Genomic DNA, 17,625 nt, shown 5'->3' with positions numbered 1-17,625 from the left:
ATTTTATGAATGACTAAAAAAAAAGATTTAACTTACAAAGACTCACCATCTCTTTCCTAGATTGGGAATGTAAACAGAAGTTTATCACAGTTGTCTGCTAACAGTTATTTATTAATTGTTCCACAATAGTACTAAAGTTCATAACAAACCAAAGTACCAAAATAGGTCTGAACTAAAAGAATGACAAAGACCATTTTCCAACCAAAGAGCTCTTCAAGACCACTATTAATAATAAACTTCGTTTTTTTTCAAAACTCCTTTTCTCCATTCTAAGATATCCGTTAGCTCCCCTAATACTCAACCTGTTGTCATTATTCTTTTATTCTCTACAAACTACAGAGGACAGTTTTTCTCCCTTGAAATATGCGGTCAAATTCTTAAATTTTTTTCTAGCTATTTGCACATCCTAAGAGTTACTTATTTCAACACACAACTTGCTTTACAAATAGCACAGCACACTTCCACTTAGCTGCACTTGGGTTATATTTAGTTTTAATGTTTGAAAAAGCTCAGCATTACTCCTCCAAATAAAAGGGCATGCATGGAATGATTGTGCGTTTTCTTTCACTTTTGCAGTACCTATCTGGGAAGCTATTTTTGTGCCAGAAAAAAAGAAAAAAAGAGAACAAACTTCAGTAGTTGGCTAATTACACAGTTTTAAAACATTTCTTCATTGATGGAAAATAGTATACTCTCAAATCTACCAGTGATAAGGTAGTTATCAGATGAAAAAGTACAAATTATAAATTCTATTCAGCTTATTTAACCCATTTATAAAACTATAGCTTTATGTAATCTAAATGTACATCACAAATGCTAAACTGCATATAAAGAAATTTTAAGGTAATTTAATATTTAATTATGTTTTAGAGATAATTTTCTAGCTGTACAACGAACTTTCTGTATTTGGGCAGCCTTCTAAGGAAAAGGAAGGTTTTGAGGCTTTTATTTTGGGGTACTAGGGACTGAACCCAGGACCTTCACACTAAGCCTTCTCATATTTTTTCTGACACACTATCTTGCTAAATCTCTGCAGCCCAGGCTGCCTCATCCTCCCAGAATGCTGAGATTATAAGCATGCGCCAACACACCCATCTAAGGGAAAGATTCTTAACCCAGGGTCCATAGGTAAAAATTTTCTTTAGTCATCTATGAGTACAGACTGATTTACGTAAATATATTTCTGCTAATGTAAGGATTCAAATAGACACTAACTCTATCAAGTGCCTGAAGAATCTGTGACCCCAAAAATGTTATGCAGTATTTCTTTGAATGATCCTAAGATTCACTTAGAATTTACTCTATATTCAAATATAGTGAATACTTAAAAAAAAAAGCAAACAAATTCAAGGAAAGCAGAAATAATTTTAAAAGTGTAAGTCTTCTTTCTAATAATTGTCTTTAAAAACACTCTCACAGAGGATTTTTCTTAAGATTTTTTTGATCAAGGAGAAAACAACAGAATTTCAAGATACTGTCTTCATGGTAATGTTCATTTTAAATATTCAATACATGAAAATATAACAAGTAGGATACAATTTCCCTCAAAATGTACCATGCATTATTTTTCATGTCAGAGTACAAGTAAGCAACAAATTTCTCTTCTTAAATAACAAAAGCTCATAACCAAAATTTATGTGGAACACTACTGATAAAACCTCATGCAACATGATGCAGGCATTATATCATAACACTAACGAACGAGTCTGGCATCACACTGAAAAAACAAAATCCCATCATTATGTATCATAAAAATCACAAAGACCACTAAACTAAGAAAATGATAGTCTTCAGATGTTATACTTTTAAAAACAGAATTCTGAAAGTCAAAAGTTTTCTTTTTTGAAGGAAATTCTGCTTAACAAGAATCTATGAATTTGGAAGCTAAGGATTATATATTTTCACAAGGGAAGGTCATAAACTCATCCCAATCAGGCTTAAATGTTACTAATGACAACTACAAAATACTAGATAACAAGGAATGAACAAAAATATTTACCTCCCTCATCTGACTAGTGTATTACAGAAAACTAAACGAGGAACAAATATATGTAACACTCTAATTTTTCTTAAATTAAAAGCTGCCAACTATAGGGTTTTTTCCTACATTGTTCTGCTGTTATTAAACTACTTTGCAAATTACTGACCAGCAATTACTAAACAAAGGTAGTCATTTGGAATTAAGTAGCACAATGGAAGTCCAGAGCACTGTTTACTACTTCATAGCCTATCTTAAACTAAAACACTGTTGTTTTCAAATAATCAAATTCAGATACAGACATTTTGGGAAAAAAAAAAAAAAAGCAGGTGGGTGGCATAAAAAATGGTAGAGCAAATCTAAATAGAAATCTGTACAGGGAAATCAAGAATTGGATTTCAATGCAGAATGAGTGAAGCTAGCAGGGCATGATGGCACTTTCCTAACTGCCAGCACCTGAGGGGCTGAAGCAAGAGGATTATCACAAGTTTGTGATCAGCCTGGGCTACAAAACAAGACTGTTTTAAGAAAAAAGTAAGTAAATAAATAAGTATATATATTCATTTTTTTAAAAATCTGTCAAAATTCTGCTTAGCAATAAGTTTTAAGAGAATAACAATTCCACAGAATAACTCTGGCAAAGTTAATCTAAATTTCCTAAACATATGGGCCCATTCTTATGCTTAATATAAATCACTTTATCATTTCTCTACAACACTATCATATATTTAAAAAGTAAAGCTTCAAAAATCTATTCTACCCTTTAATATTTTTATTACTAATCCCTCAATAATTGTAGCCACTAGATTTCAAATCACAAATCTGTCTTAGATATCTACTTTTCTCCATCTTTAAATTACCATATTTACTTTCAAACACCTTGTTTGCACCTTCAATATTTACATGGTTTACCTCTTTCCTAATACCTATACTCTCAACATTGTTTATGATTTAAAAATACTACTTCTTTACTGTAAAAAAAAAAAGATGCACTTTGAACCTGAATCCAATTTAGTCTCCATAATAATTCTATAGGAATATTTAAAATAATTAACCCAATTTCAATAAGACCTGTTCCAACATACAGAATATTAGCTTTCTATTCTTCATCCTGTGTACCACAAATATATTCAACTTACTTCCAAATAAAGTAAACCGAGAAACATAAAACACTTTAAACAACACAATAAAAATGCAAGCTCCTACACTGTGAGTTAACCACTAATGTATTTTATGAAATGAGTCCACAGAAAACTCTGAAAATAGTGACTGATAAAGTGATATCTCCTTTCTTCAATTTTGTGATTAACAGGACTTTTATTGGTAGTAAACTAGAGCAAACAATCAGAATAATACATATGCAGTATTCAGTACACACAATAAAAGTTAAAGAAATTCAAAACCTGTATAAAACAAAAAAAATTGGAGAAAAATCATACAGCTTAAGAGATACAGTGGTAAAGGTCCTTTCCATCCTTTAATTACAACTTGTTCTCTGTACCCAATGAAACTTACCGCACTTACTGAAATAAGAAATACAGACATTTTAGTACTGAGTGTATTTAAGAGAATTAAACACATTTTCTAAGAATATTTCAATGACAAGTTGGTGACCCTGTAGCTGCTAAAGCTAAAGGGAGGAAAGTGGGGAAAGGAAATTAACTAGTATTTTGTAACCATTTTTAATAATTTCTTATTTTCCAAACACTGCTTTTATAACAGAAGTGTTTTACACTTGCACAATATTAATTACTTTATTATACATGGAAGCCTGTGGTAGGCTGATTACACAACAAGACTGCAAACAACCAGTGGTACTTTTCTGACGTCAGAAAAGTACATAAGACTGAAACATCACCAAAAGTACATAAAAAACTCATCAGCATAAACATCAAAGTACATTAAAAAATATAGTCAGAAAAAAATACAATTGCTAAAAAGTGGTTTAGAGCAGAGCCACTGCCTATCAGTAGCTTCAAATGGCAATTAGCGTTCATAGCAAGTTTTGATGACTTTACAAGACCCCTGTACAATACTGAGCAATACACCTCATTAAAATGTACATTAAAGGCTGCAATTTCACAAAGAGGTTCTGATGTCATTACTAAATACACACTTATCCCTTACACAAGTTATGTCACCAGGTGGAATTATACCCTTCTTAGTATCTATAGTTTTGAGTTCACGGACTTTTATTATACATGGGTATCTATATGGGGTTGCCTTTAAAAAAATTAAAAAGAGGCTGGAGATGTTTACCCTATTGTTTAGTATTCGGATGCCATAAGGCACATAAAATGCATAATCAATTACCTACTGGAATGTGAATCATTCTAAAACTGAAACCAAGATAGGGAGAAGAGAGAACAGAGGCCTAGAACTCTTAAAACAGATTAAGAATCAAAAACCAGAAGTGACGTTGATATTTAACAGCATAGACAAAAGAACATTTTTTGGGCCATATATAATAATGCATACTCCAAATTTCAATAAATTGTGATTCCAATACCAGAACCCCAACCACTTGGGTTTGAACACTGTACTAGATAACAATAGAATCACTTAATGGAATTACAGCCTTGTTATAGTTAAAGAGAGGGTGCTTTTTTTCTTTCTTTTATTAAAGCTATCATTCCAGGCTTTGATCTAAGATCCAAGAATATTTGTTCTACCGGCTGGAATGAATGCGGTTTGGAAGTTCAGAGTACATTTAAAAGCTGCAACAAAATATAGGTAGCCAACAATCTCAGAATTTTGGATCAGCCCAGATGAGAGATAGCAATTTGAAATGTTTTCAATCCCTTACTTAATGATGAAATGTGTATACCAGCCTAGAAAGAACAATCTGAAATGTTTTCGATCCCTTACTTAAATGATGACATGTATATCATACTATTTGTAAAATTGGATATTCCATTACGGTGATAACGTACAGAATTCCCATGCGTTATTACACTTTCCTGAGAGTAAAGCAATTAGAATAACCTTAATCCTAGCAACAAATTTTTTTGTTTGTTTTTTGTTTTTTGTTTTTTTGTAGGTTTTGATTTTATTTTTTAATTTTTTTAACTTTTTTTTTTTTTTTTTTTTTTTTTGCATTTAAAACTTTTGGGCTACTCCCTGACAATCTATACATGTAAATTTGATTGCTAAACATTGTCACTTTGAATGTCAAACTATTTTTAATCTATTGATTTGGATTAAAAATCATAATACAAACAGAGCTAAAATCACGCTAACAAAATAAACTAAATATGAAAAGTTGCATTGAAAGGGCATTACATTATTCTTAATAGGATCGTGTAGAAACATTCCAATGGCAGTGTTCTCAAAATAAAACAAAATTACATTAGAAGACCCCCAGCCTGGTCACTTTTGGGACCTTACCTGTAACTCTGGCTGGTAGGTGTTTTTACTCTTGTACTACATGGCTCACTTACATCAGACATCATATTTGTATACCCTGAGAAATCTGACACTGAAGTCCTTACTCTATGGTCCACTTCTCCATTAGAGTTAGTGATAAAGGTCATTGGCACCCTGCTGCCCGACTTAAACTGAGAACCAAATGCTTGTGCAAAGTTCTCAATCTGGTACGTTGTTCTAGGCTCTATGTCTTTCTGAGGATCTATCTGGCTAGCTAACTCCTGAGACGGAATCTGAAAGCTCGTTGAGGACTCTAAGTTCTTCTGTTCCTTCTGGCTAGTCAATTTCTGAGATGAAGACTGGAAGGCTGATGAAGTCTCTAAGTTCTTCTGAGAATCTATCAGATCATCCAGCTCCTGGGAAGGTGTCAACTGCTGATGTGTAGCATCCAAAGCAGATAAATAAAGACCTGGCTGAGATCCAAACAACATCCCAAAAGGAGGCTTTGGCAATGAAGATGGCAACACTGAGGTAACAGATTGGCCGAAACCACACTCCAAAGGAGATGTAGTGTATATTTGTTTTTCTGGAAATAAAGTGTGGTTGTGGAGAGGTGAAGACAAACTGACAAATTGGAAACCAGGTCCAAGAGTAAAACCTGCATTAGTTGATTTTTCAAAAGCCTGTTGGAGGTATTTGGAGTATTCTTGCAACACACTTGCTTTATCATTTGAAGGTGTTTGGGTGCCTGGACTCAAATTTTCTTCCTGAACCAATTCTGAGTGTTCTCCTGAGGTGTGTAAATCCACTCGTGGTTCTGTTATATTGAAAGGATCTTCTTTCTGGCTTTCCGATTTGTTGGAGTATTGATCCAAAATACTTTGTAAAACCTCATCAGGAATTCCAGACTTGTCATGACAAGACTTAATTTCAGCATTGAGAGCTGAGGAGTCAATAAGTGACAATGGTGCCTCATTGTCCAAAACACTGACACCTGCAGACTGAATGACAGACTGTTGGGAGACCATGTGTCCCACATTTATAGAAAAGGCACTGTTGCTGCTGGCAGTTGGTAAATATCTTCTTTTCTTTGAAAACTGCATGGCATCATCATAATTACTACTTATTTGACCTTGTTTGCCACTTGTATTTTGGAGAAGACTAATGGTCTCCACACTATTATTTGATACTATACCAAGTGAGCCACTTGGTTTCCCAGACAAAGATTTCTGTCCAACTATGTCTGGTAATGGTGACACAAAATTAAGGTAGTTTTTATCTGTATTCTTTCTGCTTCCTTTCTTAAAGATCAATTTTGGCACCCTTTTCTGCAATTCATCTATACCAGTGCCAATTATGCCTCCACTGGAAGACACAGTAGGCATTTCTACTGAGTAACTCTGCATGTTTATATTATTTGAAATTTGTGATTCATTTGTTTTACCAGTCTTCTGTTCCTTATTTTCAATAGGTATACTTTTTGACTTTGATTTTCTCCTTGAAGAACTTGTATTTCCCTGAGACAATGCAGCCAGATTTCCCATATTGTTATGGTTTGATGACCCAGGTTCTGCACTAGCGGTTCCTTTCGCTATGGCTTCACCACATGTGCGCCTGTGCTTCAACAATCTATCAGTCCTTGAAAAATACTGTTGGCAAGTGTCACATTTATATGGCTTTTCTCCACTATGTGTCCTCTTGTGTCTCTCCATATGGTACTTCTGAATAAACTTCATGCTGCACTGATCACATCCAAAGGGCTTCTCTCTACTATGAATTTTCTCATGTCTCTGCAGTAGGTATTTCTGAATGAAACCCATACTACACTGGCTGCATTGGAAAGGTCTTTCTCCTGTATGAATGAGGACATGTCTCCGCAGGTGATAGGAGCTTCGGAAAGCAGCACTGCAGTGATCACAGATATGAGGTTTCTGACTTGGGGAGAGGATGGCACCTTCTCCATCTCCAACCAAAGAAGGTTTGGAAGATGCACTTGGCTTCCTCTTGGCTTTGATTCCCTGAGATTCTGGCTTTGGCCTCTTTGCCTTCTTGACATTAGTGTCCTGCTTTGGCTCCTCATTGCCATGGTCATCAGTCCTGCTACTGCTGCTCAGTAATACATCGCGGTGGTGCTGGGCTGGTTGCTGCTGGACATGCTGGTGGAGAATACTGAGGTCCTGGATGACACCGTGGCTCCCCCCTTCCCCGCCTCCTAGGCCTGGAGATCTTTCTTCAGTTCCTGCGAACAGCCCCCCAAAGTGGTGGTGATGGTGGTGGTGGTGGGATTGCTGCTCCTCAGGATCTGTGGGTTTCTCCTGCTTGATGCTAACCAAAGACTGCAAGAATCCCCAGGAGGTCCTCTGAGAAGGGAAGGCCGCGGCTAACGCCGCCGGCTCCTTCTTGAAAGTCATGTCCGGGGCTGGCGGAGGGGGGGGCTCAGCGGCCGGGGCTGCGGAGGTAGAGGAGGATAACACGCACTGCGGGGGAGGGGCGGCAGACCCCGCCGGCCGGGTGAAGCTGGTGACCGGGGGAAGCCGGTGATTGAACATAACCATACCCTGGGGAAAGGTGGGCTCCATCTCGGCTCTCCTGCTGCCGCCGCTGCCGGGGCCGCTACTGCCGCAGCCGGGGCCGCTACTGCCGCTACTGCCGGTACCGCCGCCGCCACTCAGGAACCCGCTGCCGATTTTCATACCCCGGAGGAGGCCTGGCTGAGGAAAGGAGGGGGAAGAAGGGAGAGGGAGGATAGGAGGTGGAACCGGGCCCCGGGCCGGGTCCAAGGCAGCGCTCAGGACCCCGCCGCGCCGCCGCCCAGACCGCAACGCGCCCAGCACTAATTCCCAGCCCCGTCGCCTCACGCACCGGCACGCAGAGCCGTGCGACTCGTCCCTGGGCCTCGCTCTTTCCCTCCCAGATCCACCGGCAACACTTACGGGTCCCGCCGCCGTCGTAGCCGCCGTCGCCTCCAGTTAATAAAAATAACGCCGTCCTCTCCACAATGGAATTAAAAGCCTCCCCTGTACTGCGCAGCCGCGGCGCGGTGTCTGCTGGGAACTCCTCGACCTGGCCAGAGGGAGCTCGGAGAACTCACAGCGCCTGCGCCGCAGTTTCCGCCCGGCCAGCCTGTCAATCACAGGGGTGGTAGGGCGGAGTTGGGGAGGGGTCCAGGGTAAGGTGGGGCGGGGATTTGGAGCCGTACTCAACAGGGGCTTCTGAGAATAGATGTGATTGGTGGCCTGCACCCAAGAGATGAAAGTAGTTGAAGGTTTCTGGGGGAGAGACCCTCGGGAGATGTAACCCAAGGGGCGGTGGGAAAGGGGGGCACTGTATCGCAGTGTGTCGTGGAAGCTGCAGAGAAAGGGGTTTAGAGGAGAAGATGAGGAAAACTGAGGACTGAACGCTGCGGCCTTCTTCACTTTAGGGTTTACAATCCAGGTATTAAATGAAAACCCAAATCCACAAGCGGATCATTTGGGGCACTTTTATTTCTGTCTAAAAGCATGAAAGTTAATATGCACACCATTATAGATACTTCTGTTATTCTTTTTAGCTTGGAAAGAATAAGGATGCATATCTTTTGCATTTAGAGGAGGAACTAATTTTGAAACCGCAAGAAAGGTACCGTTGCAAAAAAAGAGGAAAAAAAATTGTCCTACTGCCAACCTACCTGAAGGCTACTGGAAAGGGAAACCACGTGTGATCCAGGTGCAGTAGACCTGTAAAACACGCCCACACACATACTGCATCACCCTCAGATGCTATTTAAATGCCTGCATACCTTCCCAGGCTGGCTAACAAGTCTGTTGGCCACGTTATATTTCTGCCTCTCATATTATTTGAGAGAAACTGACCACCAGGCCTTTCTAAAATCTCTTCTAGAATACATTCTTTCTTCCACAGAATAGAACACCTAGAAACACATTGGAAGTTTCAAATTTTTCTATCAAGGGAAAATTATAAAGTAAAACCTAACAAAGTTACATCAACAAAACCAAACAAGTATTTATTCAGCTCCTAAAGTAGTTGTGGTACTGGTTTTCATATTAAGTACACAGAAATTTAAGCAGCAAGTTTCCTAAAGGTATTTATAAATAACAAAAAAATTCAATAAAAGAATGACTATGACAATTTATTTACATAGTATATTTTGATTTTTTTAAATTCTTTTTATTGGTACCGGGGATCGAACTTAGTATATTTTGAAATGAAATTGCATGACATTTTCTCACACTGTTTCTCTAAGTAAATAACTTCTCATATTTAATAAATAACCTCTAAGAAGTTTCACAATTGAAACCATAAAGATTATTTGCTAGCATTTATAGGCCTGTCAGAGCTCGCCTGAAGAAGTTAACAGAAAATATTTATTGAGCATTTTTGAGAAAAGAAAAAATTGTACTTTTCTAACCCCAGCAACTACATAAAAGCATCTCACCTCTTAAACTGAAACTTTAATACTGTCAAGTATAGCCAAGTATTAAAGACTGCAAATTCAAAACTTCAGGCAGTAGTAAAACATTAGTCAAAGCCTGTGAGAAATGAGGCTGTCCCTTTATCCAGGGTGTCAGTGTTTAATAGTAAGTTGAGATGCATATAAGCTAGTCCAAGCATGAAGGGCAGTAGGGCACTCATATGAAAAGCCAACTTTGTTCCTCAGTTATCAAGATAAGAAACCTGTCATTTCTCTCATTCAGTCTGGCAGCCTTGAGATACTCCAAGCAGACTTACCTCTGTGTTGTACACCCCATATATCAGGAAGATGAAGAGACCCTGTAAAATAAAATGGAGAGGAAAAGCTGTTAACGCTAATCATTTCAGCAGTAGAAATACCTGAAATCAACTTTCCTGGGAACAGACAAAAGAAGACACACTTCATCAAGGTCAATTTATTTTCCTATTTTTCAACATTAGAAGCCTGTACCTTGAGCATTTATATGATAACATAGCAGCACATCACTTATAGTGGTTGTGCTTTTTGAAAGCAGAAAATAAATACACCATCTCAAGTACACAGAATAGTAATTAGGAAAATCAGTATATCTATCTCTGAAAGATACATAGCTGGGTAATAAAAAATCAAACTCAGAAAATGCCATCAAAGTAATCATAGAAATGGCACTAAGCATGAGCATTTCTAAGCACTATTTTAGACTGTGGCAACTAGAATATATTTATTACAATCTTTGGTGGGGTAAAACCAGAAAACTAATTAAAGGATAAATCACAAAGTGTGGTGGTATAACTTAGTGTTTGACCTAGCTTTGATCTCCAGCACCACAAAAGAAAAAATAAAAGCCAAGCACCAAACCTAAAACACTAAAAGGTTAAACTTAAAGTAACAAGTATTATTATCTATGTGATTTCAGAAACAAACTATTACAGTGCATGCCTTTGTGTAAGATTAATGAGATTAACGAGTTTTAAACAATCAAAAATTCCATGTTGGCTGTCAACTTTAAAAAGTTCGCGTATACTCATTTTTAAAAACTGTATACATGATGTTTCAAAGCTCAATCCTATCTTTTAAGTAAAAGTACTTTACTTTTATTTGTCAAGAACTACTCAGTCTCATGAATTCAAGAAAATTTATTTTCCTCTAATTCAGGTAAAAACTATAAGATAATTAGCCCCTCTTCTTTAGTAATTGCTAATTCTTGTTCTCTTCAGCACCTTGTGCATGCTAGACAAGCACTGTGACACTGAGCCACAAGTCTACAGGTTTTCTTAAAATTTTATTTAACTAAGTTGCCCAGTAACTCAAATTTTAATTGTATTCATGAGATGAATAGGTAATTTTTGCTTTCACAATAGGTAAGTGTGTAAAATTTCCTGAACATTGAATAACATACATATTTACATAAAATCTACATACTTTGAAAATCAAAGAGCCCCTCAATAGTAGGTAAAATCACTATTATAATTTATATACTTTGTGAGATTGATTTTTTTCTAAAAGAAAGGACCATTAGAAATGTCACATTTTCCCCTCAGGTATTAGTAAGCTGAGGAAATATGCAATATTCCCCAATATTTTATTTACTATATTTCTATCTTATCTGTTCTCTTTTAAAAACCCTCTAAAGTAACATAAGATGACTATCAACAAAAATCTCCCTCTGGCACACACAGTATGACAGTGCATCCCTATAATTCCAGCTACTCAGGAGGCTATGTTAGGAAGGTTGCAAGATCAAGGCCAGCCTGAGTAATTTAGCAAGACCCTGCCTAAAACATAAAATTAAAAAGGAATGGGAATATAGCTCAGTGGCAGAATATTTCCTAGCATGTGTGAGGCCCTATGTTCAATATCTAACACCACACACACACACACACACACACACACACACACAAATGTCTTTTGAAAACCAGACCTGTACTGAAAAACAATTTTAGATACAGTTTCAATCTGAAAAGATTTTTCTTTCAACATAGGTACAGGTCATAGGTTAGAAAGTCCTAGCAGAATAGTTTCCAAAGACCATGCAAAGGACTAAAACTTGAAATCATTCCAAGGGTTTTGTATCTTTCTCTTGAGGTGTCTACTTGATTTTCCCACAACTACCTGAAAGGCAAACCATTTAAAGTCGATTAATTTAATTGTATGCCCCGCACATGGTGACTTTTTTCTCCCACTGATATTATCAGATATTGATAAGATCTGTTGTAACTGTTTATTTAGATTTGACTCTGCAGAACTTCATAAACATTTCAGTCCTACAAAAACATCCTATTTTCTCCGTGGGAAGAATCAAAAGAGAAACAGCTAAACACCACCATCCTAAGCCATAACAATAAGCCACTTTTAAATCTCTGCAGACAGAATACCTTGAAAAACAGCTGGAAGGAACCAACTGCCAATCTTCAACTGGCATTGAGATTTCCGGAACTTCTTACACCAGCATTCTGTCCTACTAATGAGTGAACATTGAAAACATGCCACATTTCTGAAATGAATGAGCCCTCATGTGCTTTAGGTAGTTTCTGTTGTTACATCCATATACATATTATATATGGTATATTCATTAATAGAAGTGCCAATTTCTTCAACGTTTTAGCCCAAAAAATAACAGGGATTGGGCAGGAAGCATCTAAAGAGTAGCTGGATTCCTGTAAGCATGTGCACTTTATGAGCAACGGCCAGAACTAGGAAAAGAACACCAGGATGTTGCATCTGATACTGTACAGGAGTTAAAAATAGAAGCTTGAAGGAAAGAGGAGAAAAAATAATTTCATTACTTCATTCTCATTTACAGTACCTATAAAACATTAAATGCAAGGCAGCTTTGTAAATATTTTCACTGTATTAGAAGTCTATTAAACAATAGAAGCTGATGGATTCAATGACTGACATCTAGTCTGTTATTTTTGTCATTGATTTTATGGTGCACTTCATGATTGTTACACAATCAATCTTCTTTTAAATAGTAATATGTTCTTTCTTAGCAATACAAAGAACAGGAAAGGTGCTATAATACACAGTACAATACCTACTCAAGAATCAGAATAATATTAACAATGCTAATATACGCAGCTCTTACAAAGCACTTTCATTTACATAATTCCACTCATTTCTCACTCTAATACTGCAAAGTAGGCAGCATGACTATTATTAGCTTTATCTTCTACAAGGGGATTTGGAGTCTTGCTCAAAGTATCACAATGCTGACAAGTTGGCAGAGCCAAAGATTCGTGTTTGGCTCCTCATGCAATGCACTTTCACACTCCCAGCCTTCAAGAGACACCTGCATGGCTTTTTAAGTCACCAGCTTCGAGATAATACAAATGGTGAAGCCTTCAAGATTCAGGTTTATTAAAAGCATATTGAAGTTGAATTAGCTTATAGGATCAGGGACTCAGTGTCCAGCAGTAGGATTTCAAAGAACTCTTTTCCTCTACCAGTCTGAGGCGACCTAGCAAGCACAACAGGAAACGTGCTTTGAAACAATGATTCTCAGGAGCTGTGGGCCAGGCTCTGTCTTTTGTTCTTTGCTTACAACTTCTCATTCAATGATATATACTTTCTAGTTGCTGGGAAACGCATCTTTTCTCATCAAAAGGCTGCTAGGTAACCACATAGTCACATGTACTCACCATTATCATTTACTGAATTTCTTTGAATCTGTGGTGCTACATCATGTACTTTTATTTCCTTATAAATGATGCTCCAACCTACTTTCTATAAACGATTCCTGTTTGGGGGACTGTATCCCACAGAAACAAAAGCATTAGTGTGCAAAGATTCGTATATATCTGAAGTTGCTTGTTGTGGCTCTGTGTACAGAGGCAAAGAACTGAAAACAACCTAAGTACCCATCAGCACAGGAATAGTTGAATAAATTTTGGTATCTTTTCCAGTTAGACTATTAGGGAGCTAAAAGAATGAGTTAGAGCTGTATTTGTTATTAGCCTGAAGAAGTGACCATGTATCATTAAATATAAAAAAAATAAGAAAAAGGTTATGTTTTCTTTTTTACTTTTTTTTTTTTTTTTTTTTTTTTGGTCTTTTTAAAGACAGTCTCACTATGCAGTTCAAGCTAGCCTTGAGCTCACTTTGTAGCTTAGGCTGGTCTTGAACTCACAAAATCCTCCGGCCTCAGCCTCTCGGGTGCTGAGATTACAAGTATGCACCACCACACCCTGCGGTGTTTTCATTTTTGTAGACCAGAAGCAAAACTCCTTTCTCTTCTGTGAACATCACTGATTAAAAACAGGAAAGAGATGGGTAAGGATATGCGCCAGACTGTCACTGATTTCCTAGTGGGAAGGACAAAAGGGAGAGAAAATAAGAAACAAGTAAATGAGAAGCAAACTAGAAAAGTCTACTTATGCTATTAACAGAAGAGGTGGAATATAACATTTCTTGTATTATATCATATTGCTATAAATACAGAAAACAGAATATGCATTCGATCTAAGTACAAAGAACCTTCAGTAATCATGGGGAATTGGTTTTAGGGCCTGTTCCTTACTTCCTCAACCAGCTCCCCGACCATGGGATCAAAACCCCGATCAAAATCCCAAGAGGTTCAAATTCTCGTTAAATTGGCTAATATTTACATATAATCTATGCACATCCTCCAGTATACTTTAAATCATCTCTGGATTACTTATACCTATACAATAGAAATACTCTATAAATAGTTATGCTGTATTGTTTAGGGAATTATGATGAGAAGAAAATCTCTACTTGTTTAGTACACATGCGCTTTTTAAAAAATGTTCCATCTGAATTGATTGTATCTTCAGATGCAGAACCCATAGATACAGAAAGACACAAAGACAGAAAGACAGGCAAATAAGATATGGGTTTGATTTGTAGATGATTGTAGATTATTTCTTGATTGTTATTATTTTTATCTAAAGACAAAACATTTGAACAAAAATGGTTTTTAATGCATTTATTATATGTATAACCATTTTCTAGAGAGATAAAGACATATAATGAAAAAATTCTTGGTAGAATGAATGTATTTTGTTTCCCTAACCAAATAGGCAACTGAAATGAATAGATGTTTCTCAGAAGAAGAATAAACAGTCAATAAATATATGAAAAAATGTTCAACATAGCTGGTCATTAGAGAAATGCAAATTAAAAAAACACTGAGATTCCATCTGATTATGAAAGGAATGACCACCCTCAAAAAAAAAAAAATCCAATAATAACAAATGCTGGCCAGGTTTCAGGGGAAAAAGAACCCTTATATACTGTTGGTAAGAATGTCAAGTAGTATAATCATCACAGTAATCAGTATGGAGATTCCTAAAAATTTAAAACTAGAAATTCAATTTGACTCAGCTATGACCCTTCTAGGTATCTTCCTGAAGAGTTAAAGTAATAATATTACAGTGACACATGCATACTCATGTTTATAGCAGCACAATTTATAATAGCTAAATCTTAGAAATGTCCTATATGACCATCAATGGATAAAGAAAATATGGCTTTTATACCCAATAGAATATTACTCTACCATGAAGAAAGATAAACATGAAGCATTCATAGGTAAATTGTTGTACCTTGAGACTATCATTTTAGGTGAAAAAAATCATATACACAAATTTAAATAGTACTCAGCTTCTCTTATCTGAAACTCAAAATATAAACAAAGAGCAACATAAAATATACAAAGTAGGGAGATCTTTTTTCAAATGGGAAGAGGAATAAGAAATGGAGGAAGGGGGAGGAGAGGGGAAGAAGGTGGAAGACAGAAAAGTGGAAATAGAGATTTTTCAAATGGGAAGGAGACCAAGAGATGGAGGGAGCAGGGAGAGATGAATGGATAGTGAAAGAAAAAAGAATGAAAAAGTGTTGGGCACATCGACCAACTTCCCACAAAAAATGTAACAAACATATAGTGCAAATATGTACTAATTTTTTTGTCTTTTGAGATAGGATCTCCCTATGCAGCTCAGGTTGACCTTGAATTCACTATGTAACCAGACTGTCCTTGAACTCTCGGTGATCCTCCTGCCTCAGCCTCCCTGAGTGTTGGAATCTTGGGCATGCACCACCATGCCTGACTTCATGTTCTAATTTATTTTCTTTTTATTTTAAAGATAGCAAAATCCAACAAAACAAAACAGAATAAAGCCAATCAAAACAAAGCAGCAAAATTGGTACAGAACTTCAAAGCAAGATACCAGGAAAACAACAATGGCTATTATAGTATATCTTATCTCCACAATAGTTGTCCATTCCATCAGGTATAGCAAAATCAAACCAAAACAAAACAGAATATTGAATAAAGCAAAAACAATTAATCAAACAAAGCAAAACAGTAAGAACAATATTGGGTTTCAAAGACAAGATAGAAGGAAATCCCCATATTGGCTGTATTTCACACTGTCATCTTTCCAAAAGATGCTCAGACCGCTGGCCCCAGGCCTGCAAAATCAACCCAACAATACAAGCATTTAGTTCCTTTATGTACCTTAGTTGCTACCAACTCCAGCTGTTCTCCAAACCCACCCAGCTGCTTACTGCCCGAGCACCAGTAGGCTCATGGGAAGCGCTACCTGCAGCTGTGTGACTTACCAGAAAGGCTGCCTAGCTGGCTTCTTGTTCTTCCCAGTCCCAACATCATGTATTAATTTTTTAAAAAAGAATTATTTCATTTCTTTTTCTGAGCCTCTGAATTCTTTCAGATTTTATTTTTAAATACAGTATCTTCCTATATACACACATAGAAATAAAGATGGATATACACACATACAAAACTCATGCATAATTCATCTTTTCTTATCCATGGTTTTGTTTTTCATAATTTCAATTACCCACAGTCAGCTGTGATCCAAAAATATTAAATGGAAAATTCCAGAAATAAACAATTAGTAAGTTTTTTGCATACTTGTGATGAAATCTTTCTCCCCTCTGCCCTGAGTATTAATCATTCCTTTGTCCAGGATATTCACAGAGTATACACGATTCTCCATCTGCCCTCTGCCACCACTGGCCACTTAGTAGCCATGTTGGCTATCAGACTCTTCATTGTGGTGTCACAATGCTGTGTTCAGTAATAGCCTCAAGAGTACTGATGTTGGCAATTCACATATGCCAAGAGAAGCTGTAAAGTGCTTCCCTTAGGTGAAAGGTGAGAGTTTTTGATTTAACAAGGTAAGAAAAAAAAACCACATGCTCAGGTTGTTAAGATCCATGATCAAGAACAAATCTGTCTGGGAAGCTGTAAAGAAAGAAAGATATTTATGCTAATTTTATTGTCACACCTCAAACTACAAACCTTATGGCCACAGTGCGTGGTAAGTTCTTTGTTAAGACAGCAAAAGAATTAAATGTATGGAGGTATGTATATATGGGGTAAGACATAGTGTATATATAGGACTTGGCACTATTCTCAGGTTTGGATAACTACTAGAGCTTTTAGAATGGATTCCATGCAGATAGAGGGAGGGTATTACTATGTGTGTATAAATAAGTATTTTGGCTCTAAATATTCTATCACATATAATTTTATATATAATTGTATATATATTTTATATATAATTAATATATTTACATATTAATTACATGTAAAACACAAGTTGAGTATTGCTAATCTGAAAATTAGAAATCTAAAATGACCCAAAATCTGCAACTTTTTGGTTGTCTGCATGATGCTTAAACAGTTCAGATTTCAGAGCATTTCAGACTTTGGGCCTTTAGATTAGAAAAGTCTATACAAATGTTACAGAATCCAAAAACTCCAAAATTTGAAAAACTTCAGGTTCCAAGCATTTTGGATAAGGAATATTCAAGCTATGTGTATATTTTATATATATATACA

General features: G+C 36.6%; 1 protein-coding gene across 2 annotated transcripts; it reads right to left on the bottom strand.

Moving 5' to 3' along the window:
• Window positions 1-3,263: 3,263 nt before the first annotated feature.
• On the bottom strand, window positions 3,264-8,437 carry Znf281 (zinc finger protein 281). 2 transcript variants are annotated; one of them, XM_063240081.1, is made up of 2 exons: window positions 8,278-8,437; window positions 3,264-8,055 (listed from the first exon to the last, which is right to left on the bottom strand). In XM_063240081.1, the coding sequence occupies exon 2, from the start codon at window positions 8,035-8,037 to the stop codon at window positions 5,362-5,364; it is 2,676 nt and encodes an 891-aa protein (XP_063096151.1). In that variant the 5' UTR covers window positions 8,038-8,055; window positions 8,278-8,437; the 3' UTR covers window positions 3,264-5,361. The 2 variants fall into 2 exon arrangements, with proteins under 2 accessions (XP_063096151.1, XP_005005975.2); XM_005005918.4 differs by having other exon boundaries at window positions 3,264-8,051; window positions 8,278-8,428.
• Between the last annotated feature and the right edge of the window lie 9,188 nt (window positions 8,438-17,625).

The sequence above is a fragment of the Cavia porcellus genome, unplaced genomic scaffold (assembly GCF_034190915.1).
Source record: "Cavia porcellus strain 051 isolate PalLab524CR breed Dunkin Hartley unplaced genomic scaffold, mCavPor4.1 scaffold_29, whole genome shotgun sequence".
NCBI lineage: Eukaryota > Metazoa > Chordata > Mammalia > Rodentia > Caviidae > Cavia > Cavia porcellus.
This window is presented reverse-complemented; position numbering and strand designations above follow the sequence as displayed.